The sequence below is a fragment of the Cygnus olor genome, chromosome 5 (genome assembly GCF_009769625.2).
Source record: "Cygnus olor isolate bCygOlo1 chromosome 5, bCygOlo1.pri.v2, whole genome shotgun sequence".
Classification (NCBI taxonomy): domain Eukaryota; kingdom Metazoa; phylum Chordata; class Aves; order Anseriformes; family Anatidae; genus Cygnus; species Cygnus olor.
The window spans coordinates 36,206,932-36,226,815 of NC_049173.1; the positions used below are offsets into that span (position 1 = coordinate 36,206,932).

Sequence of the window (19,884 nt, forward strand, 5' to 3'; positions counted from 1 at the left end):
AAGATCAACAGATGATTTAATGACTGCATACAAAAAACCTTTGCAGAAAAAAAAAATCACACCAAAATGACTCTTAAGATGTAGCTGAGAAAGATATCAGAAGAAAAGTCTGGAAGCTGAAAGCAGATAAATTTAAGTAAGTGTAAATTCATAAATATGAAAGCTACCAACTGCTTTAAAACCTCACTCGAATATTAAAACAAAAAGGCAGCCTACCTTAACCAAAACTGGTGAATAAGTTTTATCAAAAGATACAAATTTGTCTCAATGGAGGAGTTATTGAGTGAAATTTAACAGCTAAGTCAGGCTAAGGTCACTACGTAGTCTTAACTCTTAAATTTACAAAACTTCCTCGTTGCTATATCAAACAGGCATCTGTTTAAGCTGTAGTGAAAGTGTGACACACACAGCAAGAAGAAGTGATAAACATTCCGTGTACCTAATTAGTGGAGCAGCTGTTACCCAAATTTGTGTGTTAGCTTGGAATTGATAAAAATGCAGCTTCTAATTAGTACAGTGTGCTTATCTTTTTCTGTTAGAAGTGTCAAACTGTTTCATTACCACAAAAACAGAAAAATACTTTGATGTAGGAAGTACATTTTTAACTATCAATTGCCCTTAATGATTTTCAAAAGTTTAAATAGTAATAAAAAAACATACTATATCACACTCCAGATTGCTAATGACAGATAAGACTTGAAGTAAGGATAATTTCATCTTTAATTTTTTTTTTTAAATACATAACCAATTTCTGAACCAAATTATACTAAATTACTTTTCTCATTAGATATCTAATAGAAATAATTTCAGAGTTTATGTATTTACATAGAAGTTTCTGATAGATTTTTTTTCCCCCCTTGGGAAGACTTTCTAATTAACATTATTCAGATTTGAGGTTCTTGAAGGTCATATTTGTAAGGTGCTGATCTTTTGATCTTTTTAGATCTGACCCTTTTTAGAATAGCCATACTCCCTCCCTTGTGGTGCAGATAATCATTAAATCTTTTTCTATTTTATAATGGCTATATTTCAACATCAGACTGACAGCAAGAAAAAATAGTAACATAGACTTTAATTCTGTGCAGAAAAGGCTGATCATAAGCAACAAAAAAGACCAGAAGAAAGACACCAACAATCTCAGTACTCAAAACAGAGCTGTTAAATGTCACTGTCAAAGTCTTTAATCATAAAATTCACTTAGCTAAATGACAGTCCATGAGTAAAGTCTGAGCTATATAGCTAATAAACCTTGGTTCCATCTTTAAAGAGAACAGGAAACTATCACCTAATTGAAAATCAACTGCATGAAGAGGGTGAGTATTTTGACGTTAGTTGTTTAAGACAGGAAAAAGAAACAAACTATAGGCAGCACCCTGGTAATGATTGCGCCAAATACAACATTAGTATTTTACAACAAAACATTCAATAACTTTGGAGATTTCAATTGTCATTATAATAATATGAAAACCAGAACAAAACAGCTCCCTATCCAGCAGTCTTTGAAAAACAATCACTTAATCTCTTTTAAAAGTAAATTAAAATGGACAATTGCCATAACACTAAACTAAAACTTTAAACTACATACAGCAGTGAGCTTGATTTCATACAAAGCAAATATACTGCAAAACTTGGGGGAAAGACACAGAATTCTCTCCCTATAGATGACAAGCTTCCATTTAAATGGAGCATTTTAATAGACTGACTGAAGTCAATTAAAGTTAAAAAGGATTTTTGCAGTTCAGTGAGTAACCTGACAGTTTAAAACAATTTGTCTCATTCTACAGCTTTGTACTTACCCCTTGTTCATCCAGCTTCATAAGCTGTTCTGTGACTTTGGGAGTGTTGAAGGCCAGCCTTAGGCAATGGATATTCAGCTCAGGAACCACATACTCAAGCACTTCTTTAAGGGGAAGTCCTCTGGCTGTGCAATGCTTTGCAGTTGAAGGGATAGCATCTTCCAGCACAGAGCCTCTTAATGTCATAAGCTAAGCATAGAGAACAAAAATAGCTTATATGTTGAATTATGCACCGAGACAAGGTTGACTAGCAACAGCGTTGGGAGCAAAATGTACTTTTCTCCAATGCTCAATGGAGTCTGAAGACACCAACTAATTCATGTTGTGTGAAACAGACACTGACATGCAAAATGTCACTCATCCTGATAGCTAAAAGTACTCCAAATTTTTCCAATGATTCAAAATTCTTAACAGATTTATATTTCACAGAAAACTAATACTTGGGAAGATTAGGAGTACTATTTCTAGTGGAGCATTTCAAAGTCTAACCACTTCCACATATAAAGTTGGAGGAAGTAATTTTCTCCTTCTTTGCTTGCTTCTAGCTAATATAGCTCCAGTAAATTTCTCAAGCTTTAACCAAAACAATCTTCACAGTTGCCTTTTGTATTGCTTGTTCTGGAATTACTCACTGATATACTCGCTTGTATTCTCTGTAACGTAAACATGTGGTATACCTTTGTTAGGAGATTCTTGGCTTGTATATACAGAGAAGACAAATCTATCCATGTTGAAAAGCCTAAAAACTCCACCCCAACCCCCTGCACACACTCTATTTAGCCTGCTCCCTTCCAGTTTCTCTTACTATCAGTCACAAACTGCTTACCTCACTGGTTCTGAATATAATCCGGTAGTTGTACTGTGGCCCATTTTCTTTTATTTCCTCTGGTTTTTCTCTTCTTATGCTCACAGCTACTGGACCGAGGTTCTCATCTGCTCCAAAATAGTTCCAGTGTTCTTGCATATTAAAAGACAAACAAAACAGATAAAAGTCCATCTTACTTTTTACATTTCAACTATATTTTCATGCTTAGTTGTTATACCGGAAATAAACTGCCAATTGCACTAGAGTCAATTGGAGCATGACTTCAGTGATACCAGGATTTCATTCTCATCTTTCAGTTCTCTGAAGAGCTCCATGTATTCAAGACAGTTGGAATTCAACATCGTACTTCTACTTAAGCAGGACTAAAATAGGATACACCTCTTACACTGGCTTTTAAAGTAAAATCCATTTCATCCACATTCCTTAAAATATAAAAACAAGGAAGCCAAATGCACCAAAGAGAGAAATTCACCACTCCCTGTTAAAAACGTGAACAGCAGGCAATTGTACCAAAGGATGTTAATTATTTATTTTTGTATGAAAACAGGAAAACAGTCTCACAAGTTACTCAATGCTAAAAGGTGAAAAACTGGGGGGGGGGGGGGGGGGGGGGGCAGGGCAGAGAGGAAAATACAGGCCTGGAGAAATTGAGAAATTGCTTGCTAACCAAGTAGTTTATCATTTGAGGTACATTTTTGTATTTGCTTAACCACAGGGATAAAGCCAAACTTTATGTCAAAACATGTTAGAAATGTGCATTTGCAAAAATTAAAGCTCAACAATTTAAGACATTAGTGTTAAAGGCTCTACTATTGAGCTTTCTGAGCATTATAAACTATCTTGTCTGATGACAGAGGTACACCACCATGAAGTCAGCAACATATAAATGAAGTTGCACATATCTAAAGTGATGACTGAATTTAAACATACAATACCTGCAAATTTAAGAGTGTTAAAAAACTGAAGCATCTTACATGAAAAAAGTCCTACATCATCCCTTTCCATATGCTGCAGGTTTGCATATATGAATGAATTTATACATGCACAAAAATGGAAAGTTAGAGCTATCTGAAATTTCAGCACTTGAAAGAAGAAATGTGAAATTCAGTGGAATGATAACAAGAATGGAAATATAACCATGCCACCTGTACCATCACAGACAGATCATGTGCTATTCATAGAACAACCAAAATGAATTAGTACTTTAACAGCATTCTGATATGAGGTATTCTGCAGGGATAAAGTGCAAAATATTTGAATATCACTATCAAGAAATGCATCTGCAAAAATACTAAAAATAGCTATCAAAATACACCCTTCCCAAGTGAATGGCAGTAATTTTTCCAATGCATAATCACTTGCAGTGTTCAAAATTTGAGTGCCTCATTTTTTCTCTTTAAAAAAAGATACTCACTGATTCCTGTTATACTTTCCTCCAACATATTCCATGCTTTTCAAGTAGGTGCCTTCTCCTTGCAAAGCTATGTATGCCCTAGAACTTGTCTTCACACAGCTGTTCATCCCTAAGCCCCTGTACTACTCCCCAGTACCTGATATTTTATTACCCTGTCTTTAGTCAATGTTTTCCATTTAAAGGTTTCAGTGCATGTGTGACATAGAAATAAGAGACATGCTACAGCACTGTAATTTCTACTGAATTCCTCTTGAAGTCCTCAAAAGTCAATACTCTGCACAGAGGTAATTAACATTCAAAAATTATTTTTTTTATATCTTGTACAATATCCTGTAAATATTGGCAGAAGCTTTGGGTGACTGAATTAGTGGTAAGTGAAGAAACGATGAATAAATTGAAGTATCTACATAAGCCTAAGGAAATCTTTATAGTTCTCCAACAATACATGCCACATAGGTCTTCTGATGTTTAAAAATCCAAAACATCTTATTAGCACCTTAGTTTTTCTTCTTCTTCCATTAAGTATACTACACCCTGTTTTTTTCCCAAGATATTTATAACTCAATGTACAGTTTATGGCATAACGAATGCATAAGAAGTGCAATCACTAAGGATCTATCTAAGATCAAGTTTCTAGCAGCATACTATATGCACCTTCCAAAACTTGAGCCAGCTCGGCTGTCTCCACCCTAAACTGCTTGCTTGGTGAATTAAAAACATTGTACTGTATACATGTACCTTTACTTACACAACAGAAAATATTATGGAAACAAAGGTAAGTTGGTAATACCTAGTAGGAGGAGTCCAAAAATTACACTGGACTTTCCTGCACCAACAATTGCACAGATAATTATTTTTTTTTCTAACTAGCTTAGCCTGCATTTCAAATTCCAACCATTTTCTCTTTCCTCTAACAGGAAAGCTAGTAGCAAGATTTATGTGCACAAAGCTTAATTTACAAACTAAAGATAACAAATTTGGAGTTTTATTGTTAAAAAATAGGACTCTTTCTGAATATAATTCAAAAGTTTTATGCCAAATATGAATAGCATAGAAGACAGCTTTTTCTTCCACCCCACACAAACTTCACTAAAAGCAACACTTCAAGCCCAACATTGTCATTTAAACTACTGTTGAAAAATTAATTCAAAGATGCTCAGGAGGCAGCTAGCAATAGGCATAAATTATTCTATAAACTCCAAGCCAAAATGAAATATTTCATTGTTTGCACCTTGACATTAAAACAGATTATACACACTTTAAAAAAGTTAAATATTTATTATGTTATTTAAAAGATGCTTCCAGTCAAAGACCTTAAGTGAAAATGAACATTTTTTAGCAGTTATTTTTAAGTTAGTTGCAGAGGAAATCTAAGTAAACCCACTTGATTTCGAGGGAAGAGATTGCTCCTCCAGAGCTACACACCGTCTTTTCCAAGCAGAATTTAGAGGAGTTGATGGAAACAAGTTTGTCCATCCCTACGGTTTTATTATTGATAAAAGAAGTCTTTGAATTCAAGTCACAGATATGATAAAAATCATGGTTCCCCACCCCACCCCCACAAATACTGTGAATACTGGAAGTTTATATGGGGGTAACAGGCAACAGGCTGAACTGGTAACTACCTGGAAGGTGAGCCCAGGAATTGCTAGATACAAGTGGTATTAGCACCAGCTGATGATGCCCATTAGCTGCAAATCTCTGTGGGCTGGGAAAGTACATCTGGGAGGGATCACTTGCCTTTGCCTTAATCCTATTACTCCTCCTTCAGCATCTGTTGCCAGCCTTTGCAAGAACATAGGACTATAAGAAATTTTGGGCTGAGCTAGGATGACTCTTACTTTCTCTGGGAATTGTAGGTTTTTGTCCAGAAGCAGTGACTTCAAATATTTTTATATTTAAAACTGAAGCACTGCAGTCAACGGTATGAAATAAACTGGTGTAGAAAGTGTATGATTCTTACCTGAATAGCTAATTCTCACATAAAAAGTCATCTTTTCTTACATTTCAGTAAGAAGGCCTGAGCAATTTGATGTTCCTCCTTTTTGTCAAAAAATATGCTTTTACATAACTAAATACACAATTAAAACTGAAGTTCATCAGCTGTCTTAACATGCATTTTCTTAGAAAATCAATTGCAAAGTTTTATTCTCATCACAGTCATAGGACAAGCTAAAATGTTAGAATGCTCTATAAGGAGAAAACGAGAAGTATGTCTGTCATACAAAAAGCATGATTGCCATGTAAAATCCAAACGAATAGCTTCCTTTTAACAAGTTTCTCCCACATACAGTTTTCATTGTTGTTCAATGCTTTGTCTTATTTCAAGGTTATATTTAAGTTTCACAGATCTGTTCTTGCATTTTTTTTTCTTTTATTTAGATAGTCACCTTGCAAATGTATCTTTTACAACAACAGAGTACCATTCATCTCCTGTAAATACAAACACCGAGATGCGAGTTAGTGAAGTATCAGCCCTCTTCAGCTAATTGAGAGCAAAAAGACCGCTGTTCATATCATTCTGCAATGTTCATTTCTCTCCACTGGGTATACGGGGAGTCTGGATAACTAGCTTAGATATAAAATAGAGGAACTGAAGCCAACTTGGAGGACTACCATTATAAAATCGTTATCCCCATTATCTATACCCTTTTTCTAACCTCCACTAAGCTGTTTCCACCAGTATTAGACCACATTTAGTGGTCTGGACACCAGACCACATCATTATTTTAGTAATAACTTTTCCACTGCTCTGTAAAGGGTCAGAGTATTTTCCTTTAGTATTTCCTTTACATGAAGTGTTTAGCCTTTAGCATTCATCAAAGTTATACAGAATTTATCCATAAACGTCACATGCAAATATTTTATACTATCTAGATTAAAATACCTTAAATATTTTGGATCATGTTAGCAATACTCCTGCTCACAACACCTCCCAACTCCTGCTCCCTCCTCTGCACACTGTAAAATATGAGGATGCATCTATCATCCACATAACAATACTGTAAAGAATAAACTATTACATCCAAATAATTAAAGACTCCAGTCGAGTCACCATGAACATCTCACCAAATTACCTTGGAGAAATTAAAATGGACCGTACCTATAAAAGCACTTCCATGACCTACTTTTCATGAAATCACGCTGACTGGTATCATTAATGTTTTCAACTGGTACTACTTTGTTGATGTGGTCTCAAATAACGTTTTATTATTTTAAGCTGGAATGAAAACAAGTTAAAAGAAAATGCTCTGGATCATCACTTCTATTTTTAAACAAACTCTAGGATTACTTCAAGAGTTCTCCAGTTCTGTGTAATCTTCCAGTTTGAGATCTTTACGTTATCACAGCTGAATCAGAATTTTTTGCTTCATACATTTCTATCAAATTACCCAGGCCTATTGACCTGACTAGCAGATGCTACCAAAACCATCTTTTCTCATGTCAGCAATATTCATAATAAAGATACAACCTGATCTTCAGATAAAGAAGTTTCTCCATCATTACTTCCTTCATGTTATAGAAAACTGTCAGTTACAACTGACTTCCTCGATATTTTTCCTTTTACACTGCTTGAATTTTTATCACAAACCTGTCTCTGAGATGATTCTATGGTTTGTTTGGGGAAAGATCATATAGTGGGTGGTCAACAAAATGTTTTTGATATTTTTTGAACTGTGGGGATTTGGCCTATCTAATAAGGCTTCTGAAGGATGCCTTTTTTCAGAAGCCATCTTAACGAAATCTCTGGTAAGAAAAATTCCCCTGGTTCATGCCCTATGGAACAAACACAAGCACAGTGAATTTAAAATCCATTTAAAAGCCAGTTTTATGGCTTGAGAAAAATCACAGTTCCTCCTCTTTCCCAAGTCCCACCCCATACACACACTGACAGTATCGTATCTGGTTACCCCTCACAAATAGCCTTAGAACTAGGTTATGTTGAGTTTATCTAATTAATCTTAATTACTACTAGAAAGAAATGGAGATATAATGGTGACTGCCATCGTACTAGCGTGAGGGTGTGGTTTCCCCCCTGGGATAAGCCAAACTAACACACTGCTGCTGCCTAAGGGCTGTAACCCCACTCGCACCTCCTTCCTGTTACACTGCTTGCTCTCGCAGCTTACCTGGTGCTGACTTCTGATTGCAAGGAAAGCTGATTTGACTCACTAGAACTGGAGAAAAATAATCAAGCAATATATAAACAATTTTTTGGCAAGATTTCTTCTTGGTTAATAAGCTGAACTGCCTTACTGGGTTGGCAGAAAAGGAGTAAACTAGTAGAAGGGGGAGGAAATAAAGCCTACTTTCCCCCTCTCAGTGCTGAAATGCTGTTCAGTCAGGTCAGCTGCAACACACAAGGCCACCCTTAGTTGCCGACTCCAGAACTCACCAGGGTGACAAGGAATCAAATTGTTCCGAGCAGGGGCAAATGGGATGGTAATCACAGGCAAATCTCTCTAATCTTGGGCTCTTCCCTCCAAACATACCTCATCCTATGTTGTGCATCTGGCTTATAACGAAGCGACATTTTTCCTAAATGTTTTCTCTCCAAAGGATGTGAGCCAGCACTGCACAAACATTCAGCAAAGGCTCTCTCAGCCCTAAAACACTGCAGAAAGAAGAGACTACAGGACATGTGGCAAGAGCTACTCAGCCAAGGGACAATGCCAGAAAGAAGAGACATGAGATGATCATACTCCGAGGCAAGGGAAAAAGGGGAGATGAGATTATTAGCTGTAATCCACAATTAATGAGCTGAAGTTTCTCTGGGCTGACCATCTACTTATTTTAACCAGGCATCCCTGTTGCTTTAATCTGCCGGAAACAAGCTCTGCTGAGCTGCTTTCACTAAGCAGATGAAACCCAATCCTGGACACTGGTACCTGAGGGACAGGCATTTGTCACATCACTCACTGAACCAGCTCTGTCCATCAGAAAACACAATTAACGAGGCAACAAAGCAGAACTCTTTTTCAAATTCATGGGAATTTGCTCTGCAATTGTTTTTGATCTTTTTCAGGAGCAAAACAAACAGATGGCAAGATCTGCAACTGACAGTGCCAGAACCATTTGGTGAGGGGTGTATCTAGATCATGTTTGGGTTTTGCTCATTTCTATAGAACAAAAACTTTCCTGCATATGTCCAACAGAAATGATATTCCCTGGTTTCAACAGAATAATGCAACCAGATAGTTGTATTCTGTATTTTTAGATACATAAATTTGATTAGACATAGCATGTACAGATTAAAGGAGCAAATTGATAAAATACACCATATTTAAGCAGTAATGATTAAAAATATCCTTTATGCAAGTATTACTCTTATACATCAGCTGAAATTAATATGTTGGTTAACACAACATTGTCATTAACATCAGTTTAAACATTAACACAACACAAGGAGAACCATAATTTACTCACCTTTCTGATAGAAGAATTTTCGATAATAATATGCACCAAGGTCTACGTGTTCAACAATGTATCTTTTCACTCTGTCTAGATGTAAAATCAGATTCTCCTTGGGAACTTCTAGAACTGCTACTCCAGCATTCGTGCAATGAGAACTCAGAGTTGACTCAAACGAGGCACTTTCACATCCACTGAAGGAACCTGAATTAGATTTGGAAAGGCTGATCTTCCTTTCCCCTTCCCCACCAATCTCATTACGAAAATAAGGACAACTCATCACAAGTTCATTGCTTTTATCATCCCCCTGGTCCATATTGAGACTTCCTTTTGAATTCAGGTCTTCAGTGCTGCCCATTGGAGAATTGAAACTCGCAGAATGGGACAAGGGTCCAGAGACAAGTGATGCTACAGCAGCAGCAGATGCTCCTGTTGTTGTGTTCCTTCTTTTAATAACATTATGCCTGTTGATTGCTGCTTCATTTAAATCAAATAAAATACTCTGTACATCATAATGAGCAAAGCACTTTGGACAAGTCCAAGGCTTGACACTATCTTCCGACCTGTTATCTTCAAGATCTGAAGATTTCCCAAGCTCCCCTTCACCTTTGGCATTACGCAGCTTACGAAAAATGGATGAATCTCCTGTCTCTGATTTTGAGCGTCTCTTGAGTGGTTTCTCTCTTTCCTTAAAGAGTCTCAGGTTCTCCCTTTGAGTAATAGGACCATCTATCACGTCTAGAGAGAAACCTGAACCCTTGCTTCCACTGGCAATCAGGAGTTCACTGAGCTTAGTTGTGCCTGGGCTTCTCTGATCAGACTTTTCATCTTTATAGCCCTTTAGTAAGTCAAAAAAACTTTCCCCTGAAGTTCCCTGCTTATCTATTGAAGATGTGCTGCCATACTCCCTGTGCAGAGATGGTCCGGATTTAAAAGTGGGTGAAATACATTCATCAAAACTATCTACATCAAGCTCACTTATGGTAATGTCACTGTTGCTGCGCTGTCTTATTCTGCGAAGAGCTTTCCTTGGCGAACTGGGATAGCCATCAGGTGTGAGAAACCTGGAGTCTAGATTCTCAGATTGTCTGGTCTTGCTTTTAAGCGTGTTCTGGATGCTCTTTAACATGACAGAATCACTAGCATTCAGGTTAACAGAGCTTCCCTGACTCCCAGGACTGCTTTTAGAAGACATGCTGTCAAGACAACTTGCTGTTTCAATATCTTGACTAGATCTGCTTGTTTCCTTGATGTTCTCCTTCCTTGGGGGCCAATCGGCAATCCTTGCCCTGACCCCCATTTTAGGGACTCCAGGAGTAGAGGTAATATGATGGGAACTTTCATTGCGAGGAGGTCCAACTGGAGCCATGACTGCAGATCCTAAGCTGCCATTCTGTGACCTAAAGCGCCTCATGTAAAAGTCATCCGAGTGGACTTTTGAGGTGCCATCTGTTCCAACTGACACTCCAGTGGCAACAGCCCTTTCGGTCTGGGACCGCTTCAAGCTGGTCATGATCTTGTAGTATGTTCAACTTTAATAAGTTCCAAAAGAAAATACAGTCATTTCTGCTTTTTAAATGCACAGTTCTCTTTTGGAGAATAGTCTCCAAAATATAAAATGGTTGCATGAGATCTTAACCACGGACATTTAAGGACACAGTTGAATGCAAAGTGTCTAGAAAGTGCAGATATTCAGTAGGTTTCGAAAAGCAGTGACTTCCTTTAACTTTTGCATCTTAAGAAATAGCCATGCTCCAATACATTCGAATTGTTTCAACATCCCTTGTGCTCCAAAACATCAGAGTGGTAATCCAATCGTTTACGCTTCTTTTAAGCCTAGAACAGAGCAAAAGGGAGATAAAAGAATTAATCATTTTATATATAACTTTTTTCATAACTGAAGCTATCAGAGTAATTATTAAACAGAATTAAGACTTCTAACAGACATGCTTAATTCTCATTGATCGTCATCTCAGAAATACAGAGTTGTGTTATATGGTGGTAAAAAGTTACCTAGATATTGCTGGTTTGCCTTCTGAAGCAAACAAAAAAACACAAATACAAACTTTTCCTTATGAACTGATTAGTGATATTTTAGTTGGGTTAGGAGAGAGTTGTACAAAGCCAAGCAGAGAGCTAATTTCCTCAGCTGAAGAACACATACAGCTTCCATTTCCTGTAGAATCTATAGGTGAGCCAGATGAGGAATCCAGAATCCTTTGAGTTTATACACAAAATCACCATTTGCAAGTCATACATCCTTGGCTGCAATTAGGTAGTAACAAAGCCTATTCAACTTTTTCATTAATGTAAATAACTATGATATGCTAACAAAGAAAAGGAAGGAAGCTAATTACCAAGAAGATTAGAAAGTGACAATAGAAAGAATGGCTGTCAACATTTTTTCTGCGTTTTGCACAGCCTTATTTGCAGATTATCTGGATAGTCCAGAAAGCATGTATTCTCTGCCCAGATTTCACAATGTATATAATGACTAAAGCTAAATAGAACCACATACTTTTAAATAACTTGATATGAAAAGCTTCTTTTATTTCCCCAGCTAACAAAATAGTGTTTGCCACAGATCCCATATAATCAATCCAGCTTCACAAGGCTGTTGAAGTTAAATGCTTTCCCATACCTCATCTGTACAAAAGTGATTACAAAGCATTATAATATCCTTTGAGAAGCTAAAAATAGAAAATAAAAAATCCACAAATATGCCCTTGCCAGTAGAAGACAAAAGCATGATATTGTCAAGATAAGATCTTGCATCGCTGTGCACATCCTTTAACACAAGGAAGTTAATAATTTTCAAAGGCTAAACCAATTTCACAAAATGTGGCCTTTCAATATTTGCCAAACGTGTAGAGATGCTGCTGAACCAGCAGCGCATTGACAGTACGGTATTGTCTACAAATCAAGGCTTGCTGATGTTTCTACGGAAACTACTGTTTTCTGCAGTCTCTTCTCAAAACTACTGTACTGTGCTCCACAGCAATGAAAATATCAAGCCAGGGCACTTTCTGCCTCCAAAGGCAGCATGTTTTAACTTCACTTGCCATAAACTGCACTGCTTTGAAATAGCAGCTATTTATATAAAGCTGAACACATAAGGAACACTTAAAATGCAAGCTGACTGCATCACACATAAGAACAGTGCAAGCGATCTATGGTATTATTATATTTGTACAGCCATTTACATAAATGCAGTTACTCTCCTTGTAATCCTGCTACAATGACCGCTGAAACAATAGTTTTTTCTTCTACCCAAATAATTTGAATAACTTTAGAAAGGCTGCCTATCCATGTAGCCATTGCAACGCTACTGAATTTTAAACTACAGCAATTTTAAACTTCTTCCAAATTTCAAACACTATTCAGCCTCAGAAGTAATCAAGCTGATGAAACTTCATGCACAAATCAGATCAAGGACAAAAAAATGCAAATACTGCACACCTGCACATAACCCAGGGCTCTGCCTACACTATAGCAAATAATGTTTATGCAATAAGCTCTATGAAAAGGGAACACTGTGTAGTCCTTCCTAAAGGGCCACATAGACTTGCCTTTACAGGGAGGAAACTAGAATGAAAACATAGGACAGGAAGAAGACAGGCTACGAGGAAAAGTGAAGGAAGAACCAAACTGAGGGCAGAACACAGAACAGGCAGAAACTGTCAGCCATCACACGCTCCTCTCCATTGCCTGCGATGAAACAAGATTTCTGCCCCCATGATTCCTCTTCAATTGCCGATGTCTGTGAAAGCAAGGTATACATCTCCGCTCCAATCCTGGTCCTCACTGAAACTGATAACCTACCACCAGTACAAGTTTCTCATTAACTCGAGGGCAGAAGTTCATGCAGTAGCTCTAAAAATTCCCGAGCGTGGTGTTAACCATAGAAACATCAAAAACACTACTAGCTTTGGTGTTCCCCCCAACCTGATTATTTCTTTAAAAACTTCAGGGACAACTATTCTAAATAATTAAGGAAGTATTTATATATATATGTGTGTGTGTATATATATATATATATATAAATACATGTGTTCTGGGAAACTTACTCTTGACCTGTTGCATATATGTTGCAGTCACTAATTACATGACCACACAGTGCATTTTCCAATGGAAATACTTCCTCTATTCCTGACTCAGCATTCAAGCTGCCTTCTCTGGGAGCAGCAGCTTCATTTCATAGAATCACGGAATGGTTTGGGTTGGAAGAGACCTTAAAGATCAACTAATTCCAACCCCCTGCCATGGGCAGGGACACCTCCCACCAGACCAGGTTGCTCCTAGCCCCATCCAGCCTGGTCTTGAACACCTCCAGGGATGGGGCATCCACAGCTTCTTTGGACAACCTGCTCCAGTGCCTCAGCACTCTCTGAGTAAAGAGCTACTTCCTTATATCTAATGTAAACCTACCCCCTTCCAGTTTAAAGCCATTACTCCTTCTCCTAACTGTCCTACTTCATCTGCTATAGCAGCTGGAATACAGGTGCATAATAAATGATTAAGGTCAGTTAGTTAATAGCACACTCTGAAGAACTGAATTCCACCTGTCTGTGTCTATTTTGATATGAATTAAATTATCTAAATCAAGTTTTTTCGGAGACTAACTAATTGCCTCGTTGTCTCCCTAGATCATCTTGTTACTGGTGTCTAATTTGAGACCTAACAGTGTGACCTAAAAGGTTTGATTAGCCCCAACCAAAAAAAAGTGAGACAATTGTATTTAACATCAATGACTCAAAAAGTGTAGGTCTTAGATACACCGCACAACAGATTAAATGGAAATGAAGAATAATGGCAATCTGTACTTTGCCATTTTCTCATATTCACTACTGGCAAAACAGAACAGCATCAAAGATTGTGTGAATCATGCTTGACTTAAATGACCACTAGTTACCAGTAGCTAGATGAAATTATGCACTAGAAAACTTGCAGGAAGTTAAACAGTAGAAGTGCTAACAAAATACATGGTCTATTAAAATTAGTTACAGCTGCAAGATAGGCAGTATGATATCTACTTCTACAGACCACAGCCATAATTGTGAACAGTAACAATTCCTATTCTCTTACTACTTAAGATGAAAAAATTATAATTCAAGGTAGAGCTATGAATATCTACTCACGCAGGCTATGGTAAGGGCAAGCTAACATAACCATGAAAATACACGTGCCTCTACAATTCATCTGAACTTAGTGAGGGAGCCAACAAAATACTGAGATGAGCAGCTAAATATTAAAAGACAAATGAAAACCATATGCAAAAAATACATAAAGAGGTACAGTAAAATTTATTACTGATTATATAAATTAAGAAAAACACTTATGAGAACAACCCTGGAAAACCAATAATCTTCTTATCAGATTGCATGTAATAAAGCAGGCCAAGGATCTGTTCAAAATGGATCTCAAATCCTTAGGACAAAATATAGCCAGCACTTTTTAGGAAAAATAGAGTATTTTACATCTATTTTCAACTCCCAATGAACTGCAAAGAAATCTGTTTTCATTCTTTCCCTTTCTGTTTACACCTCTTTTGTTATTTTGCTCCCTTCTCCAAAACTGAGGTTCTAGCTGTACAACAGCAGCCCATTCTGATCAACTTAAGAGTTTGGAGATGAATCCCAAGACAGTTTTTCAATCCTACATCATTTTTAAAAGGCAGGTAATCAAGAGACCCTGGTTTGCTTTTCTTCATGACTGAAATTAGTCACCAAGAAAATGAAGATAACATACCAGGCAAGATTTCATCCAAAGGCCTCTGAATTACGAAGAAACACATATAAGCACTTCATTAAGAAGAACGTGAAATTAGCTTAGGATAGTAAAAACACAAACATACATAAATACAGCACTCTAATCAGTATCTTGGATTCAGGCAACAAAATACAATAATCCAAAACATACTTGCTAAAATGAATAGAAAAACAGAGATCAAGCCTGATGCATCAATTCAGAGACTTTCTACCATGGTATTTCCTAGATTTAATTTATGTGGGACCAAGGTCTTTTTCCTTACAAAGCAAGTAGTGACTTTACCCACAACCACGCCTTACTTGAAGCAATCTCATAGTTACTCTGGTACCTGCTGGGACTTTAGATCGTTGGATCATGGATGCTAATGACTGTAATACTCTGACGCTGACAGAGATTGATTTGCGGGCACCCAGTTACTTATGATTCATAATGTTCCAGAGGAAAGACTTCATATTTCACCATCAGCCCTCATTAAGATGTGTCGTTTTATAATTAGAAATTTGGAAATGAGGGCATCAGTTTTCAGACCCTAGAAAAGTCTTGCTTTTGCCAAGGCTCCACAACCTCTCTCAACATACCGCCCGCCCCCCCCCCCTCCCCCCCATCAAAATAGTAAAATATAATGGATGATGGTAAATGCAGCACTTTCAGGGTTATTCTAAAATATTGAAAACTGTAGGATGTGGAGCCCAGAATAGCATTTTGCAGCAAACAGCTTTGGAAAATGTAAATGAAATCATCTCTATCCCACCAGGTTTACTGAAATTTAGCCAGCCTAGGAAACTCAGTGCAACGCAGATGAGTTACTGGCAGTAACCCTTGTTAAATTCTACGGGGAGAAGAACTGGCATAGCCATAGAAGATTAAAAGTAGCAGCTCCTTTGAAATCAGAAAAAATAACTGAGAACAGTGAGAACTATTTTATATACGAAAGCTTTATCTATTTGCATCACAAATTCTTACCTGAATTATAACACTGATCAAATCCTAGGAGGAAAATATTCATCTATCAGCCAATTAAGTTATTATATGTACAAAATAACATCTAATTTCATAAAATGAATTTCTCAGAGGAGAAAAACTCAATTTAATCTTTAAAAACATTTGGCTTTATGTGGTTGGCTATAATTAACCTGATCCTTTTCTTCCCAGAATTACCTTCATCATTATAACTAAAGCAAAGTTAAAAGGTTCATCTTTCAGAGGCTGTTTTTACTAACTGAAAGGCTATTTGAAGAAAAGCGTTTGGTACTTTATTAGCTTAACAGTTTTATTTTTGTTACACTGGGAGAAGCTGTTGATTTTGTGTTAACTGAATTTGTGACAATTGTCAGATTTGCTCAGAATAAGTCCCTCTAGCTTTTCATTCCCCTCCAAAACAAGATAACCTCCCCCCAGCCCTGCATTTATGCTATCTATAAAATTTGCCACTGATCTACTTGCAAACAAATCTATATTTCTGCCCTTTTCTCTGAACATCCCGTTGTTCCGTGACCCTAGGAAGAACACCTCTATTCTCAGGAGATTGAGTGCCATCTGTTGCCGTATAAAGAAGGATCACCTGCACTGATCTGCTGAGCTTCCTGATCTGCCCAGCTTTAGCAGTGCTTTATTCTTAACCCTGTTCTCCACTGAAGTAGTTCACCCTAAAATACATGAATTTACGCAAGGTTACATCGATTTTAAGATGTAACAATAATTCATCTGAAATTACTGAGCATGCCCTACTGCCAGTTTCTGCAGCCTTGCAGGATGCCTTCTGCAGGCAAACGCAAGCTTGCTCTGCCACGCTGTGAAACAGCTGGAGGACATGCTGTGCTGAGGCTGAGCTAAAAATGCTGTGGCACTCAGTAGTGTTTGCTAGCTCAGATTTCAGGCCATACAAACCATGGTCACAAACCACTGGTCAGCCCAGAGCACACAGAGCCAGCTTGCCTCTCTGCAGGAGACAAGGAAGCTGCTCTCAATAATCACGCTCACTTTCAGTCAGTGGTAAAGTGCTCATGACATAACAGGATGGTAAATGAGACATAACAAAAGCTATCAAATCGAAACAAGCATAGGAATGCAGGAGATAGTAAACCCATACCTGCATATTTCAGCCCATTTTGCTCAGTTACGATCTCCCACCCATTCTTCTGTGATTCTCCATGTAAACACCAGAATATCTCAAGCCAGAATTGTGTCCTCTGTTTTCATTTTGTAATCATTTATCAAGAAGAGGATATCACAAAACTCAAGAGTACAAATAACTGTTACTTAAGCATGCCCTTCAAAACATCCTTTTCATTGAGACAGAAAGAGAGAAAACACACACGGCATGCGGTCATTCTTGTTGCAACACTCGTGTTTCCATTTCGGTACCAGCGTCGCTCACATAGTTAAGTAAATGCAGAATCTCTTTACTAGATACTAATTTACGAGAGCTGAAAAAATAGATGCTGACAAGTCTTACTGTATTCTATTCCTGGAATGAGATAGTTAACAGCAACAGTTTATTTTTGACACCATTGCTTGCTCTCTAGGAAACAACTCTAAACCAGAGCCAAAACACGATAGCAAAATATTCTAGCTCCCACATACCAACCTCTTAAGAAAGAGAATTTTTAGCAATGATAAAGGAGGGTTCCACTAACACCCCCAATCCTCCCCCAGACTTTCTTTTTTAAATAGATGTTTCTCTTCTGTGTTTCTCTTTCAGCTTCTTGATGTTGGATATATTGCATCCTTTGATAGTGGTTCCAAAGGAAAGAAAAAGCAAAGAAAAAAACCCACTCTCTGGTGTGTGGACTCGTGTAAAAGTTACTTATCTGTAAAGTACTCAGGTTAATGACTAACTTGCAGTACTGCAAGAGTGTGACCTACGAGTAGTCACAGACCAAAACCAGCAAAAACAGAAAGAACAAGAACTGAACCCCAAAAGGAAATGGGCTGATACTTGCATCAGTGCTGCATTTCGTAAGGCCGGTTCACTGTAATAGCTCCACATTACGGTAAGCACTGCAGATGCACTTCCCTGAGGTTTGCATCCTTGCTCATACAGACCCACTACAGCAGCAGCAATGACTCTCTCCTCCTCCAGCCCAGCCGCAAGTTTGTTTCCGGCATAACTTCATTACCAAAATAAAGCTGCAGCTTAGCCTGTGGTCTCTGAGCTGCACCACTGGCTGCATTCCTGCGGGGCAACCTTGGCTTGCTAGCGCTGGAAGCCAGCCGTCCCTACACAACAACCCTGAGACATCCCACAGGCATCAGAGCTGAGCAAAAGACCTCAGCTGGGAATAAGGGGAAAGATGCTGTTAACCTACTGCCTCAAAGCTTCCCAGCAGCTCTGAGTGTAACCCTTACAGCTGTATTTTTCTATGGCAGGTGCTAGACTGAGTCTATCACTAACTTAGTAACAGCATTTAAAAAAAACTATATATAGATAGATAGATAGATAGATATATGTATAATTTCACTAGTGTTTACAGGTTGTTTTTTTTCCTCACCACTGTTTTATTCCTTTATCACTGCAGTTGCTTCTCCCCAAACTCACGATTTGGCAACCGAACCTCGGGGAACTGTTCTGCTGTCTTCATGAGAAGTTGTCAAGCTCCCAAATCTCCATGGACTGCTCTTTCTCTTCAGATTGATTGATTTTAGTCATGTTTTTAAGGGAGAAACGAAAGCAACTTTTCAAAAGTGAAAGTAAGTTTTACCTGAAATTAACAGGCCTTATTTCCAACAACCTCCCTAATAAGCATCTCGAGAGCGTTTCATATTCAGACACATTCCTGAACATCTTCCTGCATTTTTGCTCCTGATTTCGAGGTGCTGCTGCAGAACCCAGGAGCAGAGGATTTAATCCTGGGCCCCCTGCTACTCCCTGCCAGTGCAGCGGGAGGAGGAAGCAGAGCAATTCAAAAACAAGAATGTAAGAGGCAGGACTGAGACGTGTTGAGATCGGGGCAAGAGAAGGTTATGGGAATGAAATAAAATTGGATGCCATCTATTTAATATCACCACCTCATTTCCTGACTCATTCAGGGCTACATTCAACCCCACTGAAGGCTTTGGTTTGGGGGCAGAGGGGCAGAAGGAGAAGGGGGGGCTGTCTTCCATTCCCAGCTGAGGATCCCAAACGCAGTTATGTGGGCAGGGACCTCCAGAGGCTTTCTGCTGTAATTCCCTGTGTGAAGGGAGGGCCAACCTCAAAATTTGTCACAGTTGCTCAGAGCTTGTTTCAGTTAAGTTTTGGGTATTTTCAGTGATGAACTGCCATGCCTTTTGGACACATTTATTATAATTTATCCATTCTTGTAGATTTTGTAGAATTTACAAGAAATCCCTGATGTTATGTCCATAATCAAAGAAAATTCCCTTTATTGCACAAATTTAGTACCTTAAAAATTGTTTTTACCCTGACCTATAAATTTAGTTGCAACATTTAAATTTTATCAATGAAATAAGTGTACCAGAGTCATTTTTTGCTCTAAGCATGTTACAATGCAGGCAAGTTACCCTTCTAGATCACATGAGCCTAGCAAGCATGCTTCAGTTTCTGACCAAAGAGATGTCAGAAAAAAAAAAAAGCACTGTAAGTTTCTCACAAACCAAAACCTGAATCACTTTCTCCAGCTATGCTAGAAGTTAAATCTACTATCAAATATTCCACTGTTCACATA

General features: G+C 37.9%; 1 protein-coding gene and 1 long non-coding RNA gene across 46 annotated transcripts in view; one reads left to right on the plus strand and one right to left on the minus strand.

The window, feature by feature from the left end:
- The window catches only part of SIPA1L1 (signal induced proliferation associated 1 like 1), a 215,244-nt gene that overhangs the window by 62,996 nt on the left and 132,364 nt on the right, over nucleotides 1-19,884 (minus strand). For 43 of the 45 annotated variants that reach the window (XM_040559438.1, XM_040559410.1, XM_040559405.1 and 40 more), the window contains 3 exons: nucleotides 9,464-11,284; nucleotides 2,623-2,753; nucleotides 1,797-1,985 (listed from right to left, as the gene is read on the minus strand). In XM_040559438.1, coding sequence (XP_040415372.1) covers nucleotides 1,797-1,985; nucleotides 2,623-2,753; nucleotides 9,464-10,961 — 1,818 coding nt within the window. In that variant the 5' untranslated portion in view covers nucleotides 10,962-11,284. Of the gene's footprint in view, nucleotides 1-1,796; nucleotides 1,986-2,622; nucleotides 2,754-9,463; nucleotides 11,285-15,196; nucleotides 15,215-18,708; nucleotides 18,728-19,884 lie in introns of those variants that run through there. The other 2 variants (XM_040559426.1, XM_040559432.1) reach the window with 2 other exon arrangements.
- On the plus strand, nucleotides 8,869-19,330 carry LOC121071241. Its single transcript, XR_005820462.1, has 3 exons — nucleotides 8,869-9,115; nucleotides 17,919-18,210; nucleotides 18,736-19,330. It is a non-coding gene; the product is annotated as an uncharacterized LOC121071241 (long non-coding RNA).